The sequence below is a fragment of the Monodelphis domestica genome, chromosome 5 (genome assembly GCF_027887165.1).
Source record: "Monodelphis domestica isolate mMonDom1 chromosome 5, mMonDom1.pri, whole genome shotgun sequence".
Classification (NCBI taxonomy): Eukaryota; Metazoa; Chordata; class Mammalia; order Didelphimorphia; family Didelphidae; genus Monodelphis; species Monodelphis domestica.
The window spans coordinates 59,798,314-59,825,410 of record NC_077231.1 but is presented as its reverse complement, the minus strand read 5'-3'; the positions used below and the strand labels follow the sequence as shown (position 1 = coordinate 59,825,410).

The 27,097-nt window shown below is 35.1% G+C and overlaps 1 protein-coding gene across 1 annotated transcript in view; it reads right to left on the bottom strand.

The window, feature by feature from the left end:
- PTPRQ (protein tyrosine phosphatase receptor type Q) overlaps window positions 1-22,183 on the bottom strand; it is a 336,616-nt gene extending 314,433 nt beyond the window's left edge. The window contains 8 exon segments of the mRNA XM_056798554.1: window positions 1,136-1,265; window positions 1,436-1,566; window positions 4,469-4,729; window positions 8,224-8,493; window positions 10,246-10,530; window positions 14,579-14,866; window positions 14,984-15,173; window positions 21,261-22,183. Coding sequence (XP_056654532.1) covers window positions 1,136-1,265; window positions 1,436-1,566; window positions 4,469-4,729; window positions 8,224-8,493; window positions 10,246-10,530; window positions 14,579-14,866; window positions 14,984-15,173; window positions 21,261-21,524 — 1,819 coding nt within the window. The 5' untranslated portion in view covers window positions 21,525-22,183.
- Window positions 22,184-27,097: the final 4,914 nt, after the last annotated feature.

Genomic DNA, 27,097 nt, shown 5'->3' with positions numbered 1-27,097 from the left:
GAAACTTTTCTCTGCCCTCATTTTTAATGTTAAATGTGGGCGGGAGATAGCATTACTTGGTTTTGATCTGCCACCATTAAAAACATTCTTTAATCTTTGATATTTGTAATCCTGTTAACTAAGGAACACTGACAGAGTTGACCAGTAGCAAAGTTAATTACAATCTGAACCTCTTAGAAGTTCTCTCTTCCTCAGGGAGAAAATGACTTTGAAATTGTATGTGATTTCTTAGCCTTTTAATGATTTTTGAAGTAGTTCATATCATCAAGAAGAAAGGAAATTCTGAGAAATCTTGAAACCAAAACTACAAGGTGAGTTTTCAACAGTCCGAAAAAAATCTGAAAATTTCAGAAATGATTGCCAAGATATTTGATTCCAAACACCATCTTATAATTTAGAATAAAGGAATAGCAGTAAAGCAGCCAGTTTCTAAAATATTCAGATCCAAACAACACCATGGAAAGAGAAAAGATGTGTAATCACGAAAGAGCAAAGGTCAGAAACTTCTTTGTGTCCTAACAATTACACACACTTCTTACAGCCATCATTTTTTTCATTTTCATGGTCATCCTTTTCCCTCTGCCATCATTACCAGTAACCAAATTAATGCCTGCCAATAGAAGTTATTTCCTAAAATGAGGAACTAGTACACCATTTGATCACACAAGTCGGATCAAAAGAATTTACTCATAAATGGAGGCCTTGGTCAAGTTCCAGACAGTTGATAACTTTTAACATCAAACAATATAATTTTGTAAACCCTTTCCTTCCATCTTGGAATCAACACTGTGTATTGTTTCAAAGGCAGAAAAGCAGTAAGGGCTAGGCAATGGGGGTCAAGTGACTTGTCCAAGGTCAGAAAGCTAGGTGATGCCTGAGGCCAGATTTGAACCCAGGATGTCCTGTCTCTTGATGTGGCTCTCAATCCACTGAGCCACCCTGCTACACCAAGTTATATAATTCTTCAAATACAGAGTAACTATAACTATATTTGCACAGGGGAAACTCTGCCAATGAAGATAACTAATAATCAAACTGTATACCCTGCTTAACAACATATTCCTCTAAAAGAATGAAAAATATTTTTAAAATGAGCACCAATTTCAAGACCAAAATGTAAAAGCATAAGCCATACCGGTCTGAATTTCTTTTATGCGTGGAATGCTATCTTTAAATCCTTCTTTTTCAGTTCTAATGGAAAAGTTGTAGATTGTAGCTGGAGCCAAGTTGGAGAATATTGCATTTTCTTGTGTTACTTTTTGGACCTATTGTTGCCAAAGAGAAAAGTTAGGGTATTCATGTAGAAAAGCATTTCAAAATATAACACAAGCCAGAAGTTCACTTAGTTCTCTCACCATTTAGTAGAAGTGTCTATTAGTAGGGGCTTATGTATGAAATCAGGTTTTCATTCTATCAAGAGTATTTTATAACATACCATGACAGCATCTGCACAGTTTGTGCATGTAATCTCATAATGCTGAAAATTTCCATCAACTCGGTCCCAAAGAATTTGAATGGAAGTATCTGTAACTCTACCTTCACGAATGTTTAATGGAACTTCCAGACCTACCAAAGCATACAAAAATAGAGTAAGTCATTACAGATTTTCCACTGATTTGCTTTATTTTGACCTCCCCATCCATGAAATGAAAACAGAGAAAAGAATGCATAAATAGACAACAGAAAAAATAATATAATGTATATAATATTTGTTTTCTGTTATAATAATAAATTAATAATAAACTCATAATTGAGTTCTTAGAGTAAGTATTGCTTCGGAATACTGGTATAGGTAGATAACTTTTATATTTTTTTGGTTGCAGCAAAGTCAACATTTGGATACTGATGAATAATCACTACACGGGACAAAGGTTTGAGACATTGTCATGGTTGAAGCTCAATAATATGGCAAAAGATGCAAAATTAAATAAAAACTTACAAGAATCCCCAACCTTTCACTAACAACAATTAATAAAAATAATCACTTGATTTTCTACATTTCCCAGAGTCTCAGTGGGATTAAGATGAAGACTTTTGAAACTTATGTAGACAGATTTGGAAGAGACCATTGATTCAACTTCATCTCTTCATGGATGAGGAAGCAGGCATAGGAACGTTGAGAGTTCCTCAAGGTAATTCAGATATAAATGGCAGAACTAGGATTTGGTCTTCAACAGTGCCCTTTCCATAGGTAAAGTTATCTCCCTAAATTTACAAGAGATCATAGATTTAAGACTAGACAGGACCTCAGAGATCATTGAGTCTAATCCCCTCATTTTATAATTAAGAAAATTAAAACCAAAAGAAGTTAAATGACTTCAGACTAGCAAGTGTCTGAGGTGGTTCTTGAGCTTCGGTCTCCTAGGTATGTCCACCATTCTACATATCACATAGATACATTTTCCCCTGACCTTTACAAGAACCTTATGAGGTAGATGCTGTTATCCCTACTTTGCAGATCCAGAAGAAAATTGAAGCTCAGAGGGACAAAAAGATTTTACTTTAAATCTTCTGGGTAGAGTGTTTCAGAGTTATACAAGTAGCACATTCCTAAGGCATGGATCAAAACCAGGACATTCTGATTTCAAGTTCAGCACTTTAGTGCTTAGACAAGAAGTCTCCCATTTTCTAAAAGATTTTATCTGCTAGATCCTTGAACTTGTATCTCCTTCATTTCAAAACTGCCCTCTTCCATAATTCAATAAGTACTTATTATGGTGAACCTATAAGACCTTAGCAAGTCATATGCCCATTTCTAATTCTACTGCCTTCACTCTGCTATGTATTGTCTATTTATCCTGTTTATAGCTTGCTTTGTAAATATTTGTTTGCATGTTGTCTCACCTATTAGGTTGTAAGCTCCTGGAGGGCAAGAACTATTACTTGCTTCCTTTTGTATCTACAGCCCTGAGCCCATTGCCTAGCACATAGTAGGTACTTAGTAAATGTTTACTGAATGAATGGCTGAATATACAAAACAAGACAAAATAAAACAAAATGAAAAACACAGCAGTCTTTTAAAGGTCACAGCTATAGTGCTCTTTTGAAGTGGAATCATAGTATGATTCACCTTCACTGACCCTCCAATAACATATAGGGATGGTAGCAAATGTTAGGGAAAGATTGAAAAAGATGAAATCAAGAAAGCACCCTGCCTACTGATTCAAATTTTGGAGAGACAGTCAATTTTGAGCCAAGGGACTGCCAATGGTCTAGCAAGCAGGACAGCCCAGCACCCTTATAAGGACTCACAAATGGTGGATGTCAGACAGCTATTCTTGATCCCTTCAAGGTGGTCACAAGGCATCCTACCTGAGCTCCCTCAGCTCTAGGCTACAAACCCTATGGCTGCAATTCATTATTGAATGTATTTTTTTAGAATAAAAAGCATTAGTAGAGATAAGGAAAGATAAAAATAAATCATGCACAACTATCCTCAACCAAAATTTAATACAAAAATATGGATAGAAATGACTCTCCTCATTTTAAGTCAATTTTTTAAAATATCTTAGGAATGCTTAAGGAGATAAATAGATGACTCCATGGGTTGAGAGTCAAACTTAGAGATCAGAGGTCCTCCTAGCTATGTGAATCTGGGCAAGTCACTTAACCTCAACTGCCCCCTAACCTCTCTACTGCCTTGGAATCAATACATAGTATTAATTCTGAGAAATAAGATGAGAGTTTTTGAAAATAAAAAATACATAATAGTGCTGAAAAATAAACTTGGTTTTTCTCAATAGCAAATGTTAAGCATTTAATTAACACTGAGACAGCGAATATTAATTTCTTAGCTCTTTCTGACTAAAAGAGTAGACAGGCAAAGTACTGTGGATAGAGTTGGCATCAACTAAGTGGTATAATTTCAGCCCTACTTTCTGTTACCACAGTTCAGGCCCATGTTGAAAACCAAATATGTTATCTAAAACTGGCAACACATAAAACCCTTAACACCGTCACCTGAATTATTTATCAGCAAGGCATTATGGGAATGCAATGCCAGTTGGATAAGTTTAATGAGGAGAGGTTAGGGAAAGGTCCTGAGGATTAGGTGCTACTCAGAAGGGCACCTGTACAGTGGAGTAGCTACCTAGTGGGACAAAGGAACACCAAGAGGGCATTGGGTGTCCCAAGACTATAGCACTGAGATAGGGGAATAGTTTGAAAAAATGAGGCACCACTGAAAAACTATTTTATATTTTTACACTTTAGCCAAGGGCTTGCCCTAAGGGTGTACGCCATTATACATGGAAGTGACAGGCAATTCAAATTTCTTCTCCGTAGTCAGACATGATTAATTCACACACATGCATTAAAACTATTCACACATCTTTTATTTATATTTGTATACAATCTGTATTCATAGAGACTATATATGAGGAAATGCCAGGCAATTGTATTAGAAAAAATAGAACCGTGTAATGCAAGATCAGAAATGAAAATTCAGACTCTACCTTGGATTACTTACAAGTTTTTACTGCTGGTACATGATATATAGAGCTCAGTCTGTCTCCGCTGATTGTAGATACAAAGAAATGATATTCTGTGCCCGGGGTCAGATTTTCAATAGTAATTTTGTTGTTGGTCTTTAAAGGCACCGTTATGTTGGGACCTCGATTCGTTACAATATGTACACCATCAAACACACCGATGTCAGGCATTTGAACGAATAAAATCACAGAGGTACTATGAAATTCATATGGGATAATTATCTGAACTGGTTTGGGTTCTGAAAAATAAACAAAAAGCACAGTGCATCCTCAATGAGTTTTTCCACTTATAAAAGCACAGTTGTTCAGTAGAGATAGTCTATGAATTTTTTTAAATGAGAAATATCCATACAAAAAGTTAGCAACTTTTTGAAGTTCCATCCAAATGGAGGAGGGATTGGGTTTTTTTTTTCTACTTGGCTGCAGAGGACAGGATCAGGAGAAATGGGAGAAGTCATAAAAAGTCAAAGTTAAGCCTATTATCAGGAAAAACTTCCCATCATCAAAAACTATGCCAAAGTTGGTGGGCTGCCTTGGAAGGCTGTAGGTTTCCTTTCTGGCAGGGGTTTTCCTTCAAGGAGAACATGGTAACCACATGTTGGATGTGTTATGCTGAATTACTTCATAAATAGTTTAGACAAGATTGCTGCTGAATTTTCTTACAATTCTCAAATTCTCTATGAGCATTTAGTTAATCTAAACAGTATTCAGAAAATAAGATAATTTGTTTCTCTGATATATATATATATATATATATAGCTGATGCCCATTTAGATTTTTCACCTCAAATTCCAGTAATTCAAAAAAGCATCTAAAAGGTAATTTTTCTTTAAAAAGAATGTATATTTATAAAATCTCAGATTTTTTATCAAAAGCTGATGTGACTAATACCAAGATTCTTCAGAAAATTATTACATATTAATAGTAATTAATTGAACTGAGGTTTCTTTGTTTCTTAAACATATTTTTTATGAAAAGCAATGTGACATATTGAAACGACAATTGGTTTAAGACTCAGGAAGACATGCCTCTGATATATACTACTGTGTGACCTTAAGCAAGTCATTTCTCAATTCTTTAGGTTATCCTCTGAGACTATAAGTTGAAGAGAAGACAATAATTCTCAGTGATAGAGAAAGTTCTCTATATGAATAAAATGACAGATCCATTCCCTTACTCTCTCTATATATTTTATACTATAACCTGCACTTTTTCTTCCTTTCCTTGCCTTTCTTTTTCTTTTTTCTTTCTTTCTTTCTTTCTTTCTTTCTTTCTTTCTTTCTTTCTTTCTTTCTTTCTTTCTTTCTTTCTTTTCTTTCTTCTTTCTTTTTTTCTTTTTTTCTTTCTTTCTTTCTTTCTTTCTTTCTTTCTTTTTTCTTTCTTTCCTTCCTTCCTTCCTTCCTTTCTCTCTCTCTCTTTCTTTCTTTCTCTTTTTCTGCTCTTTAACATGTCTATAGAATAGTTTAATATTCTTTTGTGATTTTCATGGAAGTCTTTAAATACAGTATTTAAATAATTTAAATATGTTATTATTCCTTCAAACCCTTTAACATTTATTGGAGCATGGTTTCGTCTGGAACAGGCTTTCTCTCAAACAGATAAAACATGAAATTCATCCTTTACAAAACTCATTTTACCTTTACAGAATTGGGCAGAATGTCCTTTCTAGACATCAAGTTCATTTGATACAATGGCACATGTTCTACTTTCTAAAGGATTATTAATGTACATCTGTAAATTCAGATGAAGCCAGTCTGCCCAATGAGATTTAGACACATGCCAACACGGTACTATTATTAGTATTCTAGCACAAAAAACCATTGGCAGTGTCTCATATTTCTTCTAAATTTCTTCAACTGTAATTTCCATTCATCCACTTATTCTTGTTCTGCTCTCATTGAATATAAAGATTAATTTACAGTCCTGCTTATAACAATAAGCATGGTAGAAGACTAATTATAAAGTAACTTTTAGCAAGGGTCTTATAGTAGCTTAGTCATACTTAAGAAATTAATCTTTCATCCTGAAAGGAAACTACACACCAACTCTCCTATTCATCTCCAATTCCACTCCCAGTGGAAGATCAAAGCTATGACCAATTCCTGCACTTAAGAAGGAATCTAAGCCGTCCAGACTGGCAGTCATGCCAGCTTTATCTCTTCTTACTGCCTCACCATTTCCCTTCAACTCCATAAAACCCTTAGGTTTTGAGGTCAATAGGCATAGTCATGACTGGAGACTGTAGTTTGCTACTTGCCAAGTACCTTGATGCCTTAGAATAAGTTACATGGGGGAAAGGGGTGAATATATGTGTATTATATTTATTTTCACATGCCTCAAGTATTTTTGTTCCTCCTCCTCCTCCACTATTACAGAGTATAAGGATGGAGAGAGAGAGGGAAATTTAGGGACAAAATCATCACAAAATCTCAGAGGAAAGGCTTCAGAAATCTGGTAAGACCTAACATAGAAGCAATATTGTAGATCAGAGTGTTGATTCAGAAGACTTCATTTCACTTATTGGTTCTGCTACTTGCACATCCCTTTGTGAAGTGACTTTTTATCTTGAAAACTATGATCTATCATACCATAGCGTGAGAATAGGATTCTCTTTCTCCACAATGTAATCAATTGGCCTTCAAGTCTCCATTTGAAAGCTTCCAATGATGGGGATTGACTTGAGTGTCTCAGGCTGGGTAGAAATGATGGGCTGGTAAATAGCTTAATGATATTATTAATGTGTTTCTATATTTAGGTTGCTATGAGAACTAGAGTATTTTGAGAAACAATGTAAGTACAAGATCATCCTTGCTGATTTGAACCTATCTCTTCCTTATTCCCAGTCTAGCATTCTCTCCACACTAATGGTATTGAGAACATGTTTTTGCTAAATGTGGACCTCATGTCAAGAAGTCTTCTTCTTTTTTATGGTTCTTTTCCCAAGTCCAGGTCATCCAACTATGATCTTGGGAAATAGATATTCATATATTTGGTGACTACTTCTTGGTTCATCATGGGGTTCTAAGTTAAGGCTTAAGGACCAATGGAAACTGATGTCCATAATTTCATACTTCTCAGAGGATGAGAACATCAAAACCAAGAGGATGTTATTCCTACCAAAGAAAGCCCAAGTGATTCCTAGTTGTTTATTCGTTGATTTATTAATACTGATCTGAGATGATTATGAAACATCTACTTAATAGTAAGACAGATTGTTTTAACCTACCAAAGGAGATAAAATTGGTACGATGTGTTCTTATTTTATATTTTAAATGTTTTTAATATATTCTTTTGAATCTTTTAGGCTTTAAATATTTTGTTTTCGTAGGAAAAAGTAGCTACTCTACTTTATACATAATTAATATCTTTCTTTGACAGACCCCTGCTAATTTCTTTTAGGCAAGATTCTAGTCATAAAACCTTATCTAAGCTTTCTTATAAAAATTTTCTCCCTGTCTAGAGTGGAGGAAAATAATGAACCAGAAAGATAACAAAAGCCTGACTTTACTTTTCTATTTGTTAGGTCAATTCCAAAATGGATCTAGGATCTCTGTGAGTTCAGGATTCCAAATCATAATAGTATATCAGAAAAAAATAATAAAATGTAAAAAATAATTCCAGAAATATACTAAGTATCTCATTTGTGATACAAAATCACCTACACTTTTCAATGTTTAATAATTACCTGCAAATCAGCAAATATCTGATAACAATTTATAAACTGGTATCTTACTTAAAGTTTTTTGAATAGTTATGAGTTCACTCTTATTTCCATTCTTCACTGTTGCCACTCCTATGTCATATGTCATTCCAGGAGTTAATAGATCAATCTTGAATTTGTTAGTGTTATTTACTAAATGCTTAATGATTTCACTTGCATCTGATATAGATCTTGCTTGAATGTAGAATTCGCAACTATCATGTGGAGGTTCCCACTGAAGAATTATGCTATCCTCTCCCACATCATCAGGTTTGGCAGAAACATTTCGAGGTGGACTGATGCCTACAAACCAAAAATAAATAAATTGATGAGTAAATAAATATAAATAAATTGATGGATGAATAAATAAAATTAATGGAGGAATAGACTGATGAATAATAATATGTAGAGATAGAAAATAAATGAATAAATGAATGAATAAATGGATAGATGAATGAATGCATAAATCTGAGTCATACTGTATGTACACTAGAGAATTTTTATGATATCAATTTTGCATCTTAATCTAGTTTTTGTTTTGAGAAATTTAACAAAAAATAATTGCTATTCCTTGAAAACACTCTACATAGTTAATAACTATAGAATGCATATATGTAACAGATATATATATGTGTGTGTGTGTGTGTGAATATATAGGCATATTTTTCCTTCTTTTCTTTTGCCCTTCCTCTTCCTTTTTACTGTCCTTTCTTTTTTCTTTTTTCCTTCCTTTCTTTTCTATTTTCTTTGTTCTTTCCTCCTTTCCTTCCTTCCTTAATACATGTTCCTTCTTTTCAGTGGATGGTGGGGGTACGGGAAAGAAAACAAATATTTAATTATTGGAAAAAATAATAAAAAATAAAAGGTGTGTCAAAACTCGTATATACATTGGTATCTCTTCCTTCCCACACCTATACTAGTTAGCTGTAAAGGTACCTAATAGCTACAAACATGCACCATGCATGCTTGTCTATAAAAATACACATACATCAAACACAAAGAAAATATTTCCATAAATGTAAATTTCTTGAAGTTATGGGCTATTGGGGGTTCTGTCTTTGTTTCTCTTACACTTAGCACAGGGTATAACACATAAAAGGCACCTAAGAAATGTTTGTTTTGTTGCCATTGCTAATACTTAATCTCTATAGACCTCATAAGACTTCCTTAATTATAAAATGATGTCAAAGATGTCTTTTAGGTTCCCTGTTTAGGTCATTCATTGATCAGGGTACCTAAGAATTAGATCTTTGACAGCTACCTCTACAGACTGATCATTTTGGGGTCCTCAAATCGGTGGGAAGTATATTATCCAATGGGAGCTGATTCTCCAAAGGCTGTGCATCTCACATAAGAAAAATCTACCCCCAAGGAAATGTCTCTGGACACTCTAACATATACATACACATATATACAAATATGCTCAAAAATAATCAAATTACTGGATTCACAGTCAATATAAATATACAGTACTGGGACAGTAGATAGTGTTCTCGATTTTCAATAGTACTCACTTAAAACTCCTTTGAAAACATTCCAAAAAATTGCATTTCTACTCTGCCCACTGAAAGAACATGGAGCCTCTCCATTCTAGAGTAAGAACTAGTCGATTTCTGATTACAAATCCTAGGATGCTACTGCCACCTACTGTTAAGATCACCTTATTACATGAGAAAACAATCAACCAAATCAAACTAGCCAAAGACCCATCAAACTTTACCAATCCCAATCTAATAGGGAGTCCCAACAATCTGATGTGACAGAAATGATGCCACGCCTATCCAATAAGGTTTTCTGACTTTTACACATCAAGGCCAAGAGTCTCTTAGGAATTATGCCAAAAATAAATTGGATTCAGGAAAATATTTGAACAATTTCGGTAACTAGGCTTCAATTTTGAATTTAGTTCCAACCAAGAATTGAAGTTCTGATTCAATTTGCAAGAAAAAAGTATTACTACTTGCATCTTCTTGGATGGAAAGTGACTAAATTTAGGCCAAAGTGGCATTTTAAATTTCTATTCTCAAACAACAGCCCAGGACATATCTTTGCTACCTGTTATGGTGAATATTGGTTTCTCGAGACAGCTTAAAGATCCTTTTTCTGCAACACTGAAAAGATAGATCTGGTACTGGTGATATGGTTTGAGGTTTCCTATTCTTGTTGTGGTGTTGACTTTTTCCACTGACAATGCTTCTGACTTATTGGCTTTAGTATCCAAAATGGTCACAAAGTAATGATGGAAAGAGGTGCTCAAAACATCATCTGGTGGATCCCAATGCAAAAATATCTCCACTGGTGTTACACGTGTCACTATCAAGTTTTTGGCTTGTAATGGGCCTAGTGAAAGAAAGGAAACACAATGTTTTTGAATTCTGCCTAATAAATAGATATGTTTTTTTGAAATTGATTGAATTTAATTTAAATTTGACAAGCAAAAATCTTAGTGAGGACGCCTTTAAATTAATAATGCAGTATATTTTCAATTGAAATATAGTTATGCATACAGTTATTTCCAGACTCTTCCAATTTGACATCAATTAACATGTCATGATCTCCATATTACTCATTTTTTATACATTTGAAGTTTTCCTATTAGAACAATGAAGCTAATCCTAAAACAATTTTTCTTAACTCTAGTTAATATGTTGGATAAAAGTGCTAATTTTAAAGGTTAAAATAATCTTCATTTTTTGAATAAATAATGTAGGCTTAGAGATACTTTAATATCCAAGTTTGTTGGGTCTGCCTGAAAATATGCTTTATGGACATAACCCACAAGAATGCCTTCTCTCCACAAGAAGGCAACAGAATAGAATTTAAAGGTAGAGGTTTCTAGAATTATTTCTTGCTTTATTATTTGTTGGGCAGGAAGAAGGAAGAGACTTTTTTATGTTCTCATTCAAAACTTTACTATACTTTAATGTTTCAAAAGTAAAGCTAACATATCAAGAAGAAAAACCCAGATCCAAGCAAAGAATTAATTTCTGAATGGTTTAGAGAGAATTAAGGATAAATTTTTAATGATAATCAATTTATTAATCAGAGGGTCAGACATGATATTGACCTGCTAGAGACCTCTGTGATTGAAGATGAATATGATCTCACTGAAAAAAAAATTAAAACCCTTCAGTAACTTAGTTGATTTTGACTTAAGATTTACTATGTATAAAAATTTGATTACCTTCAGGACCAGCCAGTGATGACCCTGGATGAACTTAGCCAAGGTAGTTCTCAGAGACATATGGTCACAATATTTATACTCCAATTTTTCACCTTGGTAAGGTCTCCTAGATTTCATGATCTATATCCCTTCATTTTCTCAGAGCCACAGGAGAGAGCTTGGTGGAAGGTAGTCACTAAAGAAGTTAAGCAACCCTAAAAATGGCTCTCTAAGTCCTCAAACCAGAGGTACTTACTTGTCTTCCCTGAATACCCTCTACACCCTAGTAAATCGTACCAGCAGGCAGTGGTTGAGAACAGCCAATATGCCTGAAACCAGACTTCCCCCCATGGAATTTGTTTCAAAAGCCATGAAGACAGTGGAAGCAACGCCATCTACTACATCCCCGAAACATCACCAAGTCATCTTGCCACTGGACTTTGTTGACTATGGAAGAAAAAAATAAGGCTGATGACTTTGTGCAATTCTGCCTCACTTCAATCCAGATGATGCACAAGTCAAAAGATATCACCAGTGATGTCACTGTGGTTCTCTTCTAGTATGAAAGACAACAAACACAGCCTTCAAGAATTCCATCTCGGGGGCAGCTGGATAGCTCAGTGGATTGAGAGCCAGGCCTAGAGATGGGAGGTCCTAGGTTCAAATCTGGCCTCAGCCACTTCCTAGCTGTGTGACCCTGGGCAAGTCACTTAACCCCCATTGCCTAGCCCTTACCACTCTTCTGCCTTGGAGCCAATACACAGTATTGACTCCAAGACAGAAGGTAAGGGTTTAAAAAAAAAAAAAAGAATTCCATCTCATTTTTTATGCCACTATGAGGCAAGAATGGAAAAAGTATATATATATATGTGTGTGTGTGTGTGTGTGTGTTTATATATATACCTACATATATATTATTGCTAGCTAAATTTTTGTGTATTAATTTGTTCAGCATTTATAACAGCCTATTTTCCAATGACATGTAAGAAAAGGGCATTAATCAAAACTAATCCTTCTTATACTTTTTTGTCAGTCTTGCCTCCATTTGAGACTTTGTATCATCATTCTCACTTATTCTTAGACATTTAAGCCTTTGCCTTTCCACCAACTCCTTTTCTAAAACATAAATAGATGCTCATGTCTTCCTTGATCTTCAAAAAATTCTTCATCCTTTCTCCCATAGCTTGGGTGCGCAACTTTTTCACCTCTTCTTAGTAGAATCCTTAGCTTGCTTCAAGTCTTATTCCAAGTACAACCTCCTGCAGAATGCCTATCCTGATTCCCTTCATCCCTGGTAATTGCTTTGTTTTTATTGTGCCTGTGTGTGGATTTTATTGTGTACAAATTGTGTTTCTTGATGGAAGAGGGCTATTTTCGTTCTCTCTCCAGCACATAAACACAGTGTAGTCACTACATAAAAGCTTCTTGTTTTTGCTTAATTTCTGTGGGTCTTAACTTCCTTATAATAACATAAGAGGAGAGGATTGGACTAGATGATTACTCTAAAGTCTCTTCTAGCTCTATGATTCTATCAATTTGAATGAGCCTTCCAATAATCATGATATATGTCTTTTAGCTTCACTAGAAAACTTTCCAAGAGAGAGGTCTTCATTCACAGCCCTCAAATCATCACCTATTGACTCTCTAATGACTTGAAATCTGACTTCCAAAATATGAAACTCCATAACTCCCAGTCTAATGATATTTCCCCTGTCATTTCCATACACACCACTTTTCCTCTTCTCATGGTTAGCCATCTTTTTGCTTCTTAAAATTTTATCTTGCCTTTTCTTCTAAGATATTGCCCAGTCCTCATTGAACACAACTTCTTTTCTTTTTTGGAGTAAACTTCCTACTTCATAAATGTGATCACATCCCAAGACTCTGTTCTTCTCTATCCGCTCTATCTCCCTTGAAGATGTCATAATCTCTCATGGTTTTGTCTATCTTTTCTTTAAGATGGCCCACCAATTTCCAAGACTGGAATGAGGAAGAGGTTTGTGGAATCGTAGCAAGATCCAGGGAATAAAGGATGGTTTTGGGGTGAGGGTGAGGGCTACCCAAAATGGAGGCTCCAATAAGAACTTCCAATGGTAGAAGCAGAGTGTATTATGTTGTGTTGTGTTTTATTGTATTGCATTATATAGTGGTGTATTCGGTTGTGTTGTATTGTACATTAGGAAAAGCATTGGTAGACAAAATGCTGGATGCAAGACTTGGGAAGATCTAAATTCATATTCTACCTCAGATACTAATAACTCTCTTAACCATTCAGCTTCAGTTTCCTCATGTTTAAAAAGAGGATATTAATAGCACCTACTTCACAAGACTCTTGTGAGGTTAAAATGATATTGGCAAAGTGCTTTCAAAAACCTCAAGGCACGATATTAAATGTTAGTAATTATTATTGTTATTTTTTTATCTCAAACATATCATTCGCTAACCTCTTTTTCTTTGTTATCCCTTATTCAATTGTTCTCTCCTTTCTATCTACCATTTTTGCAAAAGCTTGCAGTAGAAAGAGTACTGGATATAACAATAGTTTTCTGGGTCTGTGTCCCATTTATGCCACTTACTACTAATGTAACCAGGGCCAAGTCACTTAATGTCTGAGGGTCTCAGTTTACCTCTCTGTAAAATGAGCCAAGAAGGGAGGGCGGATAATTACATAATTTCAAAAGCCCCTTCTAGCTTTAAAGCTGTGATCCTTAGTCTCTTCTACTCCTACACCCGTTGTTAAACATTCTCCTCTGAAAATTCTAGGACATTTGAAATCTATGCCACAAGTCTTTCAAATAAGAGCCTTACAGACCTCTTTTACAGTTCAAAGTCATATAATGCAGTGCCCATTTATTCAGGCAAACAAATAATCAGATTAACAAGCCTGTTTGAAGAACAACAAAGACATTTATGCCAATAGTACAAAAAGTTCAGTGTTAAAACAAATATGAAAAGGGAATTTGTTACCATGCATTCATTCAATCAATCAAAAGCTATTTATTCTGTGCTAGGTACTGACTTCATATAATAGTTTTATTCATCTTATATATTTATATCCTGAAACTTTAGGTAGATTATAAATGCAATTAAAGAAGAAAGTTTTTCTGCACCCAGCACCTAACTCAATGCCATAAACATAGTGAGCATTCAAGAAATATTTGTTAATGTTGTTGATGACCTCTTAAACATTCACAGAATAACATTCCCAAATTCCTTGTAACTTACGTGTCTCTACTATCAGAACTGGGCTTAAGGCAATCTGGGCTTCCCATTGGTTCTTTGCTAAGAGTAAAAACCTATAAAGATGTCCAGCAGACAGCTGCATGATTGTTTTTTCAGTTGCATTTAAAGGCAAAGTCTCAAAATACTGTCCATTAGAATTTTCCAAGTAATATTTAATGACCAGCTTATATCCTGATTTCATCCATTTCTTCAAACTCTTCCAACCAAGAACAACTTGGGTTGTTCCAACATCTTTCACGAAAAAGACAAAATTCTCTGGTAATGAAGGCACTGGAAGAAACGGTTTTAGGAAACATCATTTCATTAAGTTTTTAGCAATCACAAATTATAGTATTTTTAAAAATTAAAAAGTCACGTATATAGAAGAATGTGAATGAAAATAATTACATTCATATTCACAAACATACGGCAAAGAGACATAGCAGAAAAAGCCTGTAAAGAAGTAGTTGGATCCAGTAGCATTTTGCTGTAGAATGTAGCAGTCTGTTTCATTCTTTGGTAGCAATGGAAAAGAAAAGATTTCATCTTTCTTAAGGCTATAATAAGATCCATCTGTCCACAAGGGGTGACCTTCTTTCTGTAATAAAAGGTACAGATTAATTAAAGCAATTTAAATGTAAATTGGGTATTGTGTTTTCACTTAGAACATGTTCTAAAACTTGTATTTGAAATCTCATTCAATCCTCCAGCATATTTCCTCTCCCTGATCTTTTACCTCCCACACACATATCTGCACTCTCAGGCACAAAATAATTCCCAAGACCTCTGGAATACTATTCTTTTAGGGCAACCAAATCATTCTCATTTTAAGTAACCAATTTAGTCACAACAAAAAGTTACTCAATTCCATAGAAGGAATAACACCAGTGGATTTTATCATAGACAGTTCATGTGACTACACAATCTCTTGTAGTTCTCATGGTCCTCGTGAAGATAGTGAGATATATTGGAATGAACACTGATTCTGGATTCAGGGATCTGGGTTCAAATCCCATGCTGACATTTACTTGTGTGATTTTGGGCAAGTAATTTAAAATCTCTGGGGTTCAGTCTAATCTACAAATTGTGATGGTTGGATTACATGACTTTTAATATTTTCTCTAGACCTTTCGTGCTCCCTCTTTAAATATTTTATTTTTTTAACCCACTACCTTCTGCCTTTATAATCAATACTAAATGTCAATTCCAAGGCAGAAGAGTAATACAGGCTGAGACATTGGAATTAAATTATTTGTACAGGGTCACTCAACTAGGAAGTATCTGAAGTCAAATTTGACCCCAGAACCTACAGGTCTGGCTCTCAACCTTTTGAGCTGCCTACGTCCAAGAACTTTTTACATTTGTGCCTAGAGTTTCACAAATTGGAAACTAAAAGGGTGCTTTGGAGCCTCCAGTACTGAGGTGTTAAATTTAAAGTTTAAAGAACCACAGGTGGCCAGAAAAAACATCTGAAACAGATTAAAATGCAATTGGCAAATATTTAACAGTTTAAATAAAAATATAATAGAAAAGTTTGTTGCTGAATTTTTTTATATCAAAAACCCCTGACAAAAGGCCTAATTTCTCAAATTTATAAGGAACTAAATCAATTGAACAAAAAATCAAGCTATTCTCCAATTGATAATGGACAAGGGCCATAAATAGGCAATTTTCAGCCAAAGAAATCAAAAATATTAATAAGCACATAAAAAGTGCTCTAAATCTCTTATAATCAGAGAGATGCAAATCAAAACAACTCTGAGGTATCACCTCACACCTAGCAGATTGGCTAACATGACAGCAAAGGAAAGTAATGAATGCTGGAGGGGATGTGGCAAAGTGGGGACACTAATTCATTGCTGGTGGAGTTGTGAATTGATCCAACCATTCTGGAGGGCAATTTGGAACTATGCCCAAAGGGCGATAAAAGACTGTCTGAACAAGCAAACAAACAAAAATCACATGATTAGTTCAATAGAAGCAGAAAAAGCCTTTGATAAAATACAATATCCATTCCTATTAAAAACACTAGAAAGCATAGGAATAGAAGGGTCATTCCTAAAAATAATAAACAGTATATATCTAAAACCATCAGCTAATATCATCTGCAATGGGGATAAACTAGATGCATTTCCAATAAGATCAGGAGTGAAACAAGGATGCCCATTATCACCTCTACTATTTGACATTGTACTAGAAACACTAGCAGTAGCAATTAGAGAAGAAAAAGAAATTGAAGGTATTAAAATTGGCAATGAGGAGACCAAGCTATCACTCTTTGCAGATGATATGATGGTCTACTTAGAGAATCCTAGAGAATCAACCAAAAAGCTAATCGAAATAATCAACAACTTTAGCAAAGTTGCAGGATACAAAATAAACCCACATAAGTCATCAGCTTTTCTATATATCTCTAACACAGCTCAGCAGCAAAAACTAGAAAGAGAAATCCCATTCAAAATCACCTTAGACAAAATAAAATACCTAGGAATCTATCTCCCGAGACAAACACAGGAACTATATGAACACAACTACAAAACACTCTACACACAACTAAAACTAGACTTGAGCAATTGGAAACACATTAACTGCTCATGGGTAGGATGAGCCAATATAGTAAAAATGACCATCCTACCCAAACTTATCTACCTATTTAGTGCCATACCCATAGAACTTCCAAAAAATTTCTTTACTGATTTTGAAAAAAACATAACAAAGTTCATTTGGAATAACAAAGGATCAAGGATATCCAGGGAAATAATGAAAAAAAAAATACAAAGGAAGGGGGCCTTGCAGTCCCAGATCTCAAACTATATTACAAAGCAGCAGTCATCAAAACAATTTGGTACTGGCTAAGAGACAGAAAGGAGGATCAGTGGAATAGACTTGGGGCAAGTGACCTCAGAAAGACAGTATATGATAAACCCAAAGACCCCAGCTTTTGGGTCAAAAATCCAGGATTTGATAAAAAACTGCTGGGAAAATTAGAAGACAGTGTGGGAGAGATTAGGATTAGATCAACACCTCACACCCTACACCAAGATAAATTCAAAATGGGTGAATGACTTGAACATAAAGAAGGAAACTATAAGTAAATTAGGTAAACACAGAATAGTATACATGCCAGACCTTTGGGAAGGGAAATACTTTAAAAACAAGCAAGATAGAAAGAGTCACAAAATGTAAAATAAATAATTTCGACTACATCAAATTAAAAAGCTTTTGTACAAACAAAACCAATGTAACTAAAATCAGAAGGGAAGCAACAAATTGGGAAACAATCTTCATAAAAACCTCTGACAAAGGTTTAATTACTCAGATTTACAAAGAGCTAAATCAATTGTACAAAAAAATCAAGCCATTCTCCAATTGATAAATGGGCAAGGGACATGAACAGGCAGTTTTCAGATAAAGAAATCAAAACTATTAATAAGCACATGAAAAAGTGTTCTAAATCTCTTATAATCAGAGAGATGCAAATCAAAACAACTCTGAGGTATCACCTCACACCTAGCAGATTGGCTAACATGACAGCTGAGGAAAGTAGTGAATGCTGGATGTGGCAAAGTAGGGACATTAATTCATTGCTGGTGGAGTTGTGAATTGATCCAACCATTCTGGAGGGCAATTTGGAACTATGCCCAAAGGGTGATAAAAGACTGTCTGCCCTTTGATCCCACCATAGCACTGCTGGGTTTGTACCCCAAAGAGATAATAAGGAAAAAGACTTGTACAAGAACATTCATAGCTGTGCTCTTTGTGGTGGCCAAGAATTGGAAAATGAGGGGATGCCCTTCAATTGAGGAATGGCTGAACAAATTGTGGTATATGTTGGTGATGGAATATTATTGTGCTAAAAGGAATAATAAGGTGGAGGAATTCCATGGGGAATGGAACAACCTCCAGGGAGTGATGCAGAGTGAGAGGAGCAGAACCAGGAGAACATTGTACACAGAGACTGATACACTGTGGCACAATTTAATGTAATGGAATTCTCTATTGTATCACTCTATTGAAAATATTAATGATTTGGAAATAGGTTTTGATCAATGATACATGCAAAACCCAGTGGAATTGCTTGTTGGTTCTTAGAAGGGGAGGGAAAGAACATGAATCATGGAAACATGGAAAAATATTCTAACTGAATTAATCAATTAAAAAATTAACAATTTAAAAAAAGGCAGTTTGTTGCCAATCAGTCATTTTTCTGTGGTGTCTGATTCTCTGTGAACCCTTTTGGAAGTTTCTTGGCAAAGTTACTGGAGTAGTTTGTCATTTCCTTCTCTAGATTATTGTACAGATGAGGAAACTGAGATAAACAAGGTCTACCTTGCCTGAGTTTATACAGCTAACAAATGTCTAGGGCCACATTTAAATACAGGAAGATGAGTCTTTCTGACTCCAGGACTATTACTCTCTCCACTCTACCACTTATCTGTTCCTTTAATATAACATATTTTATTTGATACAATATATAATATAATAGCCTATTTAATTGAGCTATTTATAGTCCACCACTCCCACCCCATCTTACTGAAGGGTTCTGAGGTCCAAAGTTGCTAAGCAACTTCCTAAAGATCTCATACTAAACTTTTTAAATGCAAATTCACTTCACCATTATGCTACCTCTCTTTGGGTGGTTCTTCCCTTATAGCACACTTAAAAGATATTAAGCCAGGAAGTTAGGTGGGGTAGTAAAAAGAGGACCAGGCTTTGAGTCAGGAAGACCTGAGTTCAAATGTGGTCTCAGATACTTCCTAGCTGATGTAGGAATATAAATTAGTGATAGCTTGATTTCAAGGATTAGCTAAAAGAAGGGAATTTTTATATAAACCCTGGGAGAGAATTCTGGGAAGGAGAAAGGAATTGTGGGAGTTTGAACTGAAAATAGATGACTTACTTCTGGGATTTCCACTGAACTGGAAGTAGGTTTGACTGCCTGAATTTCCACCAAGCTGTAGGAGGTTTTGCTCTGAGAGATTTTCCCAAGATAGTCAAAATTTTGTGGAGAAATTTTTTACTTCTTTGTAGAGAATTTATTTGGAGGAATCCATTTTCCTTGAGTCCAGGGATCATCTGCCAGTGTACCATCTGCCAGAAATCCTCTTGGGCTAAAGTAATCCAAAGATTTTCATCTGTGACTTTGGATTATTTAGTGCAGCCAAACCTAGGCTTTTCCCTTTCTTTTGTTAATCACTAGTAGGAAGATCCAGATAGAGTCAGATATCATGGGTTGGGTTTTTTTGTTTGTTTGTTTGTTTTGTTTTTTGGGGTTTTTTAGATACAGCAGAAAGCTGTAAGCAGGGCCCAGAGAAGAAACAGAAGACTCTCCTTAAGCCAGAGACTTAGAAGTTGGGTGGAGTTGGTTTTTTAAGAGTGTTAGAGTCTTACCTACCAGTTTCCCTCATTCCCTTAATAAAATAAACTTTGTTTTTCATAAGTCAATGAGATTTGTGCTTAACTGGCTCTGGTAAGTTCCTAGGTGGGTTGTATCATCTCACATCCCTCTAGAACAGTTTCCTATTACACTGGGTGTCCCTAGGCAAGTCAGTTGGCACTGTCTCAGTTTCCTTATCTGTAAAATGGAAAAGGAAATGGCAAACCACTCTAGTATCATTGCCAAGAAAACTCCAACTTGAGTCACAAAAAGTCAGACATAACTGAACCTCAAAAATAATATTAAAACCTCATCTCCTATTATTTTGCTATAAGGAATGATTTCAGAAATAGCTGGAAAAACCTACATGAACTGATGCAGAGGGAAATAAGCAGAACCAGGAGAACATTGTACATAATAACTGAAATACTGTGGTTTGGTCAAATGTGTTAAACTTTGCTAGTAACCCAATCATCCAGGACAATTTTGAGGGACTTATGAAAAAGAATACTATTCACTTCCAGAGAAAGAAATGTTGGAATAGGAACAAAGGTGAAAACATATGATTAATCACATGTTTATTTGGGTATATGTTTAGGGGTTTTAGTCTATTGTTCATTTACAAAAATTAACAATAAGGAAATACATTTTACATGATAAATACATTTATAAACCATATAGAATTGCTTGTCAGTTCTGGGAAGAAGGAGGGAAGAAAGGAGGGAGACAATTTGAATCATATAACTGTGGAAAACGTGTAATTTTTTTAAAATAAAAAATTAATTAAATTTTTTATTTCTTTCAAAATCCTCATATTCTATTACCACTTGAGGGTACCAAAATTATTTCTTATAATCAGATAGCTTCCATTATAACTATCAGTTCTGGAAATGGAAACAACTAGATAGTATGGTGGAGAGAATGCAGTTTCTCATGTCAGGAAGATCTAAATTCAAATCCTACCTCAGTCACTTGCTAACTGTGTGACTTTAATGTCTATCTCCCTTTGCTTCCTAATCTATAAAATGGGGGAGGGGAGATAGCATCTAATCACAGAATAGTTGTAAGGATAAAATAATATAATTAAAGCACTTTACATACCTTAACACACTCTATAAATCATGTTATTGTTCTCATATTATCATTGACTTCCTTTTGCTCAAGTCTTCCCAACTCTGAGTCCATCCCTTCTGTTTCTCTATGCCCTGATGCCACTCATACTAGATACTAACTATGTAACTATATTGCTATATACCATACTATATACTAACTATATTGCCCTTGAACATGCATAATGCATGTACTGACCTTGATATCATTAAGACCAGTCCAAGTGATTATTTGATTGGTTTTCCTGAGATAAGAATATATAAATTTCTTTTCCTCTTCATTTTTTATATCAACAAGATGTGCTGCATACAATGGCATATTGCAGACTTTCTGGGCCACGTTCCAGGGCTGGCTATCTTTGCTAATTCGGTAGCAGTTCTTTTTGAAGGCAACCCATTCTGGAGAGCAGGTCCCTGGAAGTAAAGAGACGTAGTAAATGGGTAAAATCTCCAGACGAGCCATTGTTAGAGAACCTTTCCAAATCTCCTACCAAGAAGTAGAGAGTCATGAGAATCTGTGAGCAACAAAAGCGTAAGTTATTGTGTTTTTTCCATTGTTCTTATGCAAATAGAAGCAACAACATTGATTTGTGGCAGGTATTCAGAGACTTTACAAGGTTCAAGTATTTTATAGATTTGTAAAAGGATGAGCCATGTTCTGAATGGAGTTCCATTTGCAAATTTCCCCCATTTTTTACCTTCAAGTGATCTTGTTGTTGTTTTTCTCTTCACCAACTTCTCTGTAGTTGAAAAGTAACTTTAAATATTTGTACAGAGTTCTTTCCTTTCTCTCCCAGTGGAACCCATGTTTCTCCAAGCTCTGATAACTGAGCTGTATTTAGCTTCTCATGAACCAAGGCTCCATGCCATCTCTTCAACATCTCTGTGTATCCTCTACCTTCTGGCCTTGCCTCTCCATCCAACCTTCTGTATCATCTCTTACCCTTAGAATGGAAGCCTCTTTGGGCAGTCGGGTGGCTCAATGGATAGAATGACAGATCTGGAGACAAGAGGTTCTGAGTTCAAATATGGCCTCAGATACTTCCTAGCTATGTGTATCTAGCCAAGTCACTTACTCTCAATTGCTGAATCCATACTTACTCTTCTGCCTTGGAACCAATATTTAGTATTGATTCCAAAACAGAAGGTTAGGGTTTAAAAAAAAAAAAGTATAAGCCCCTTGAAAGTAGGAACTGTCTTGTTTGTTTGCATTTATATTCCCAAGCCTAAGCACTTAATAAATATTCTATTTTTTTTCTATTTGTCTTTCTGTCTGTCTATCTACCTAAGTGACTAGTTAGCTAGCAAGTTGTCTCTTTTCCATTTTAGAGAACAAAAAGCATGTTATCTATGAACTTTTTGCTTGTTTTTTTTTTCATAATTCCCCTCTTGCCCAGTTCATTCATTTCAATTTGGACGCTTTGTGACTCCATATGAGATTTTCTTGGCAAAGATACCATAGTGGTTTATTATTTCCTTCCCCACATAATTTTATAGATGAGCAAACTAAAAGATAAATGGGCTTAAGTGACTTTCCCACAGTCACACAGCTAATAAGCATCTGAACCCAAATTTGAACTTGGATCGTCCTGGTTCTAAACTTAGCATTTCATTCCTGTGTCAGCTTCTGCCCTAATGCATGTGATTCAAATTTGTTCAGCTTTCAGACAATCAGCTCTGCAGATTTAACCTTGCCATCCACATAAAGAGCCATCCTAAGTTGGGTCCAAATATCAATCAATGAGGGGTGTTCTAAGTCAATTCTTGTTAGCTCAGCACTTACTCATTCCTCAGATGTTAGCACAATGTAACAGGGAACCAGAGAAAAAGAAAAGAGTTTTCTCCTTGATTTTTTGAAGTGGAAAAAGAGAAACAATTCAGTGAAAAGCAGAAGGTATTATTTCTCCATCATTTCCCTCTTCCTTTCTATTCAAACTACTTCACTAATTCCCTTCTTTTTGTTATTTTTTTATACTACTTCACTTTTACAATTAGATTGCCTCATTTAATATCATTTGACCCTCCTTATTCAAGATAAATCAAAAAGAAGTCAGTCCTTTCTCTAAGGGGAAAATTCTTCACTATGGCCCTACCAAGATGCATAAGAAATAACCCCGAATATTTCAATTACTTTCTTTAAACCTGAAAAAAACAAGGATATGTGAATGGATCCAACCATTCTGGGAAGTATTTTGGAATTTTACCAAGAAAGTGATGAAAATGGTCATTTCCTTTGATTCCGCAAATGTACCTGCTAAACTCTACTCAAAGATCAAAGAGCCACTGGATAACAACACAGGGGAAAGGTCCCATATACACGAAACATTTAGAGTTGCACTTTTTGAAGCAGCAAAAAATGGAAAACAATGTAGGGTCGCATTGATTGGACATAGCTTAAAATATTTTGAAATATGAATGTAATGAAATATCAACGTAGCTAAAAACAATGAAATAAATGATATAAAAAACATGGAGTATCTTGCAAAGACTACAATGAACTAATGCAAAGTCAAGGAGACAGAACCAGGAAAATATAAATTTAGAGAAAAAAGGGGAAAAATGAACCTGAATGTGAAGTAAATATAAAGAACAGAGTTGATCCTGAATAAAAGATGAGAAAATGCACTTCCTCTCATCAAAAAGGCGTTTGTCTATAATGTTGATCAATATGAAAACAATGTCAAAATCTATAAAATTTTAAATTAATTTTGCTAATCTTTTTTTTCCTTCTTCTCGTCAAAGAATGACTATTTAGGAATGGGAGAGGAAGGAAGATATTTAGAAATGAACTGCTATGAAAATGGAGATTATCAATAACAAAATTGATAAAAATCAATTATAAGACATTTGAGCAAATAAAAAATAAAAGAACTACATGCCTGTTTCAACATGAATATCCAGCTTCTGCCACACATTTATAAAATCCAAGTGCAGCTGTTTAAATTCAAATTTGAAACTGTATAAGGTTGAAGGTTCCAAATGGCCCCATTCATAAAACATTACATTGTTCTGCAAGCTTTGAGATGAATTATTAAGAGATATTGAAACTGAAAAGTCATGGGGCAGTGTGCTCCAGTTAAAAGAAACACTTGTACTTGTCACGAGCATTTTAATGTTGTTATTTGAGATCCCACCTGAAAACATCAAGGAAAACAATCAACAAAAACTAGCAGAAGAATAAAGGAGCAAATAAATATAAAGTCATAAGATCTTATTTCAATGGAAAACAATTTTTATTCATTTTAAAATAGGAACATGATGAAGAATGTGAATTAGTAGTAGGTGAAGAAACTGAATGAGTTCACAAAATCACAGAATTTGAGACCTGGAATGGTTCTTAAGTCTAGTCCTCATCTGAAAGTTGTCCTCACCAAATCCTGCCTAACAAGTAGTCAGTCAATTAGCCTCTTCATGAAGCAAGTTGTCTCTTATCAAGGCAGCCTATTGCCCCTATGAGCAATTTTAATTGCTGATCATAATCTTAATACAAAAATAATAGCTAATATTCAAATAGCTCTTCAAATTATGTGTAGTGATTTTACATACATTCCAACATTTGATAGAACAGTCCTGTGAAGTAAGTAGTTGTTAATATTATATTTTTTTAGGTGAGTAAATTAAGGCTGAGAGGGATTAAAGGACTAACAGCGACACATAGTTATTAAGTATATGAGGTAAAATTTGAACTCAGGTCTACCTGATTCCAAATAGAGCATACTCTGCCCCCTTTTCCATATTAAGTCTAAATGTGCCTCTTTTCCAGATTCTGCCCTCTATAGCCCCAAGGAGCAAGCCTAATCCTGCTTCTTTGAGGTAGCCTTTGAAATATTTGAAGACAACCCTCATGTACTCCTTGAATCTTCTCGAAACTCAATATTTTGGGTTCCTTCAGCTACTCCTTATATGGCATGGACTCAAAGCCTTTCACCATCCTGATTACTCCCACTTTGGTACTCTTCCATTTATCAATATCCCTCTTAAAGTGAAGGAGGGGTTCCCTGATCAGGACTCGATATTACTCATAGAGTCTGACTCGACCACAATAGAGAGGAATTCATTCTCTTACTCATGGACTTACAGCCACCTAGAACCCTGTGGGCTGTTCTGAGTTCCACATCAATGTGTTCACTCTGTGGATTTGAAATCCACTGAAATCTCCACATCTTTTTCAGACAAACCATGATCTAGCTTCTCTCTTCCATTCTGTACTTTGGAAGTCAATCTTTTAATGAATTTTAAGTTAATTAAGTTAAAATTTTAATCCCATTTTCAGATTGTATGTTTTTCCCTTTTTCATTTCATCTTCATCACCCAGTATTCTAGCCTCTCAGGATCTTTTTCAGATCCCCGATCTTTCAGCCGCTGGGTTCACTTTATATAACATTTCAATTTGAGGGGCATATATCACCTATGCCTTTATAGGAGTCATTGATAAAAAGGGAAGTTCAACCAGGAAAGGACCAAGCCCAGATGCCTGAAGGAATTCACTGGAGACCTGTTGCTAAGCTGACACCCATGAACATTCTTGAAACCTTTAATGACCACTCTTTTGAGTTCAGGAAGTCAATGAGGCCGTCAACCTCAGGATCATTTATATGTATCGCTCTTTTATGATATCCAGTAAGAAATATGTATGCTTGTCTAAACACACACATACTTATATATGAAGATAGTTACATATATATAGATAGAGCAACTAGATGAATAGAGACAGACTGATAGATACACATAAACATACCTGCAGATAGATAGATGATAGGTAGACAAATTTATACATTAAGTTGAAAAGTTCAAAATTTTAAAAATAAAAAAATAATTAAAAAGTGTACGGGTCACTATGGGTCTGGTAGAGTAACTTGCATCAAAAAAGTAACTATTTATGGAACATTGTAAAGAAACAAGTTAGAGTGATGGCGAATAATGGACTTAAGAACAGAATGACCTGGATTCAAATCCTCCCTCAGATATTTACTGAACCTGGGCAAATGACTTAATCTCTCTATGCCTCAGTTTCCTCATCTGTGAAGTGAGGGGGTTAGGCTCAATATCAGCAACTCTAAAACTATGGACCCATGACACCATGTCTCTTTAAGACTAATTATATTTTGCATTATGGAGAATAGATTCTAGTTTGAACCCAGAGTGGGTACCAGCCTTCCCTCTACTGAGGCTGAACCATAAAATTCCTTGTGTCTTTGTGTCACTTGGAAAGGATATGGCAGTGAGGCATGGTCAAAAGAGATCTGGATTTGTAGTCGGTGGACCTGGGTTCAAATCCCCACTTTGTAACTTAAAATCTATGAGACCTTGAACAAGTTATTTTGCCTCTCTGCATCTCAGTTTTCTCATCTACAGAATATATGGTGGAGCTACCTAGTTTCTCAAATCTCGTCTACTCTGAGGTCTCTGATCCTAGGAATGCTGAAAAAAGGACTATTCATAAGGTGTGAGTTATACGAGGATAAGTTCATGATCCCTTCCATTTCCTTCATGTTGTGATTTCACAATACCCTTCCCTCTTTTATACTTTATATCAAACAGGCAAAAATTGAAAATCTTTATATTGATTTAGTTCAGGATTCTCTTAAAATAGGTGAACAGATTATGACTGTCAGAAAATGGAAAGAATCACTGTTATTATTTTGGACAATTAATTAATTGCGCATGAAATAAACAACAAAGTTGACTGTCAAACACATCTGAATTCTTAGATCCTACGTGGTTGAATTTGGTATTCTATCAAGCCACAGCTAAATGTTGCATTACTTACGTGTCCTGAATGACTTTGCACTTAAAATTTCCCCTTTTCGTACTGACTGTATAATGACATTATATTCTTCATTTTCCTCTAGTGTTAGTGTAGATTTCTGAAGCTTATGTTGTTCTGCAGAAATGTTTTTGACATTCTAGAAATTAATGAGATTAACTTTCTTAGACAAAAATATCAATAACAACTTAATATAAAGAATTTTTGATCTTCCTCTATAATTTTTTGGTAAGAGAAATAGGATGTTTAGGGTATTATCACATGACCAA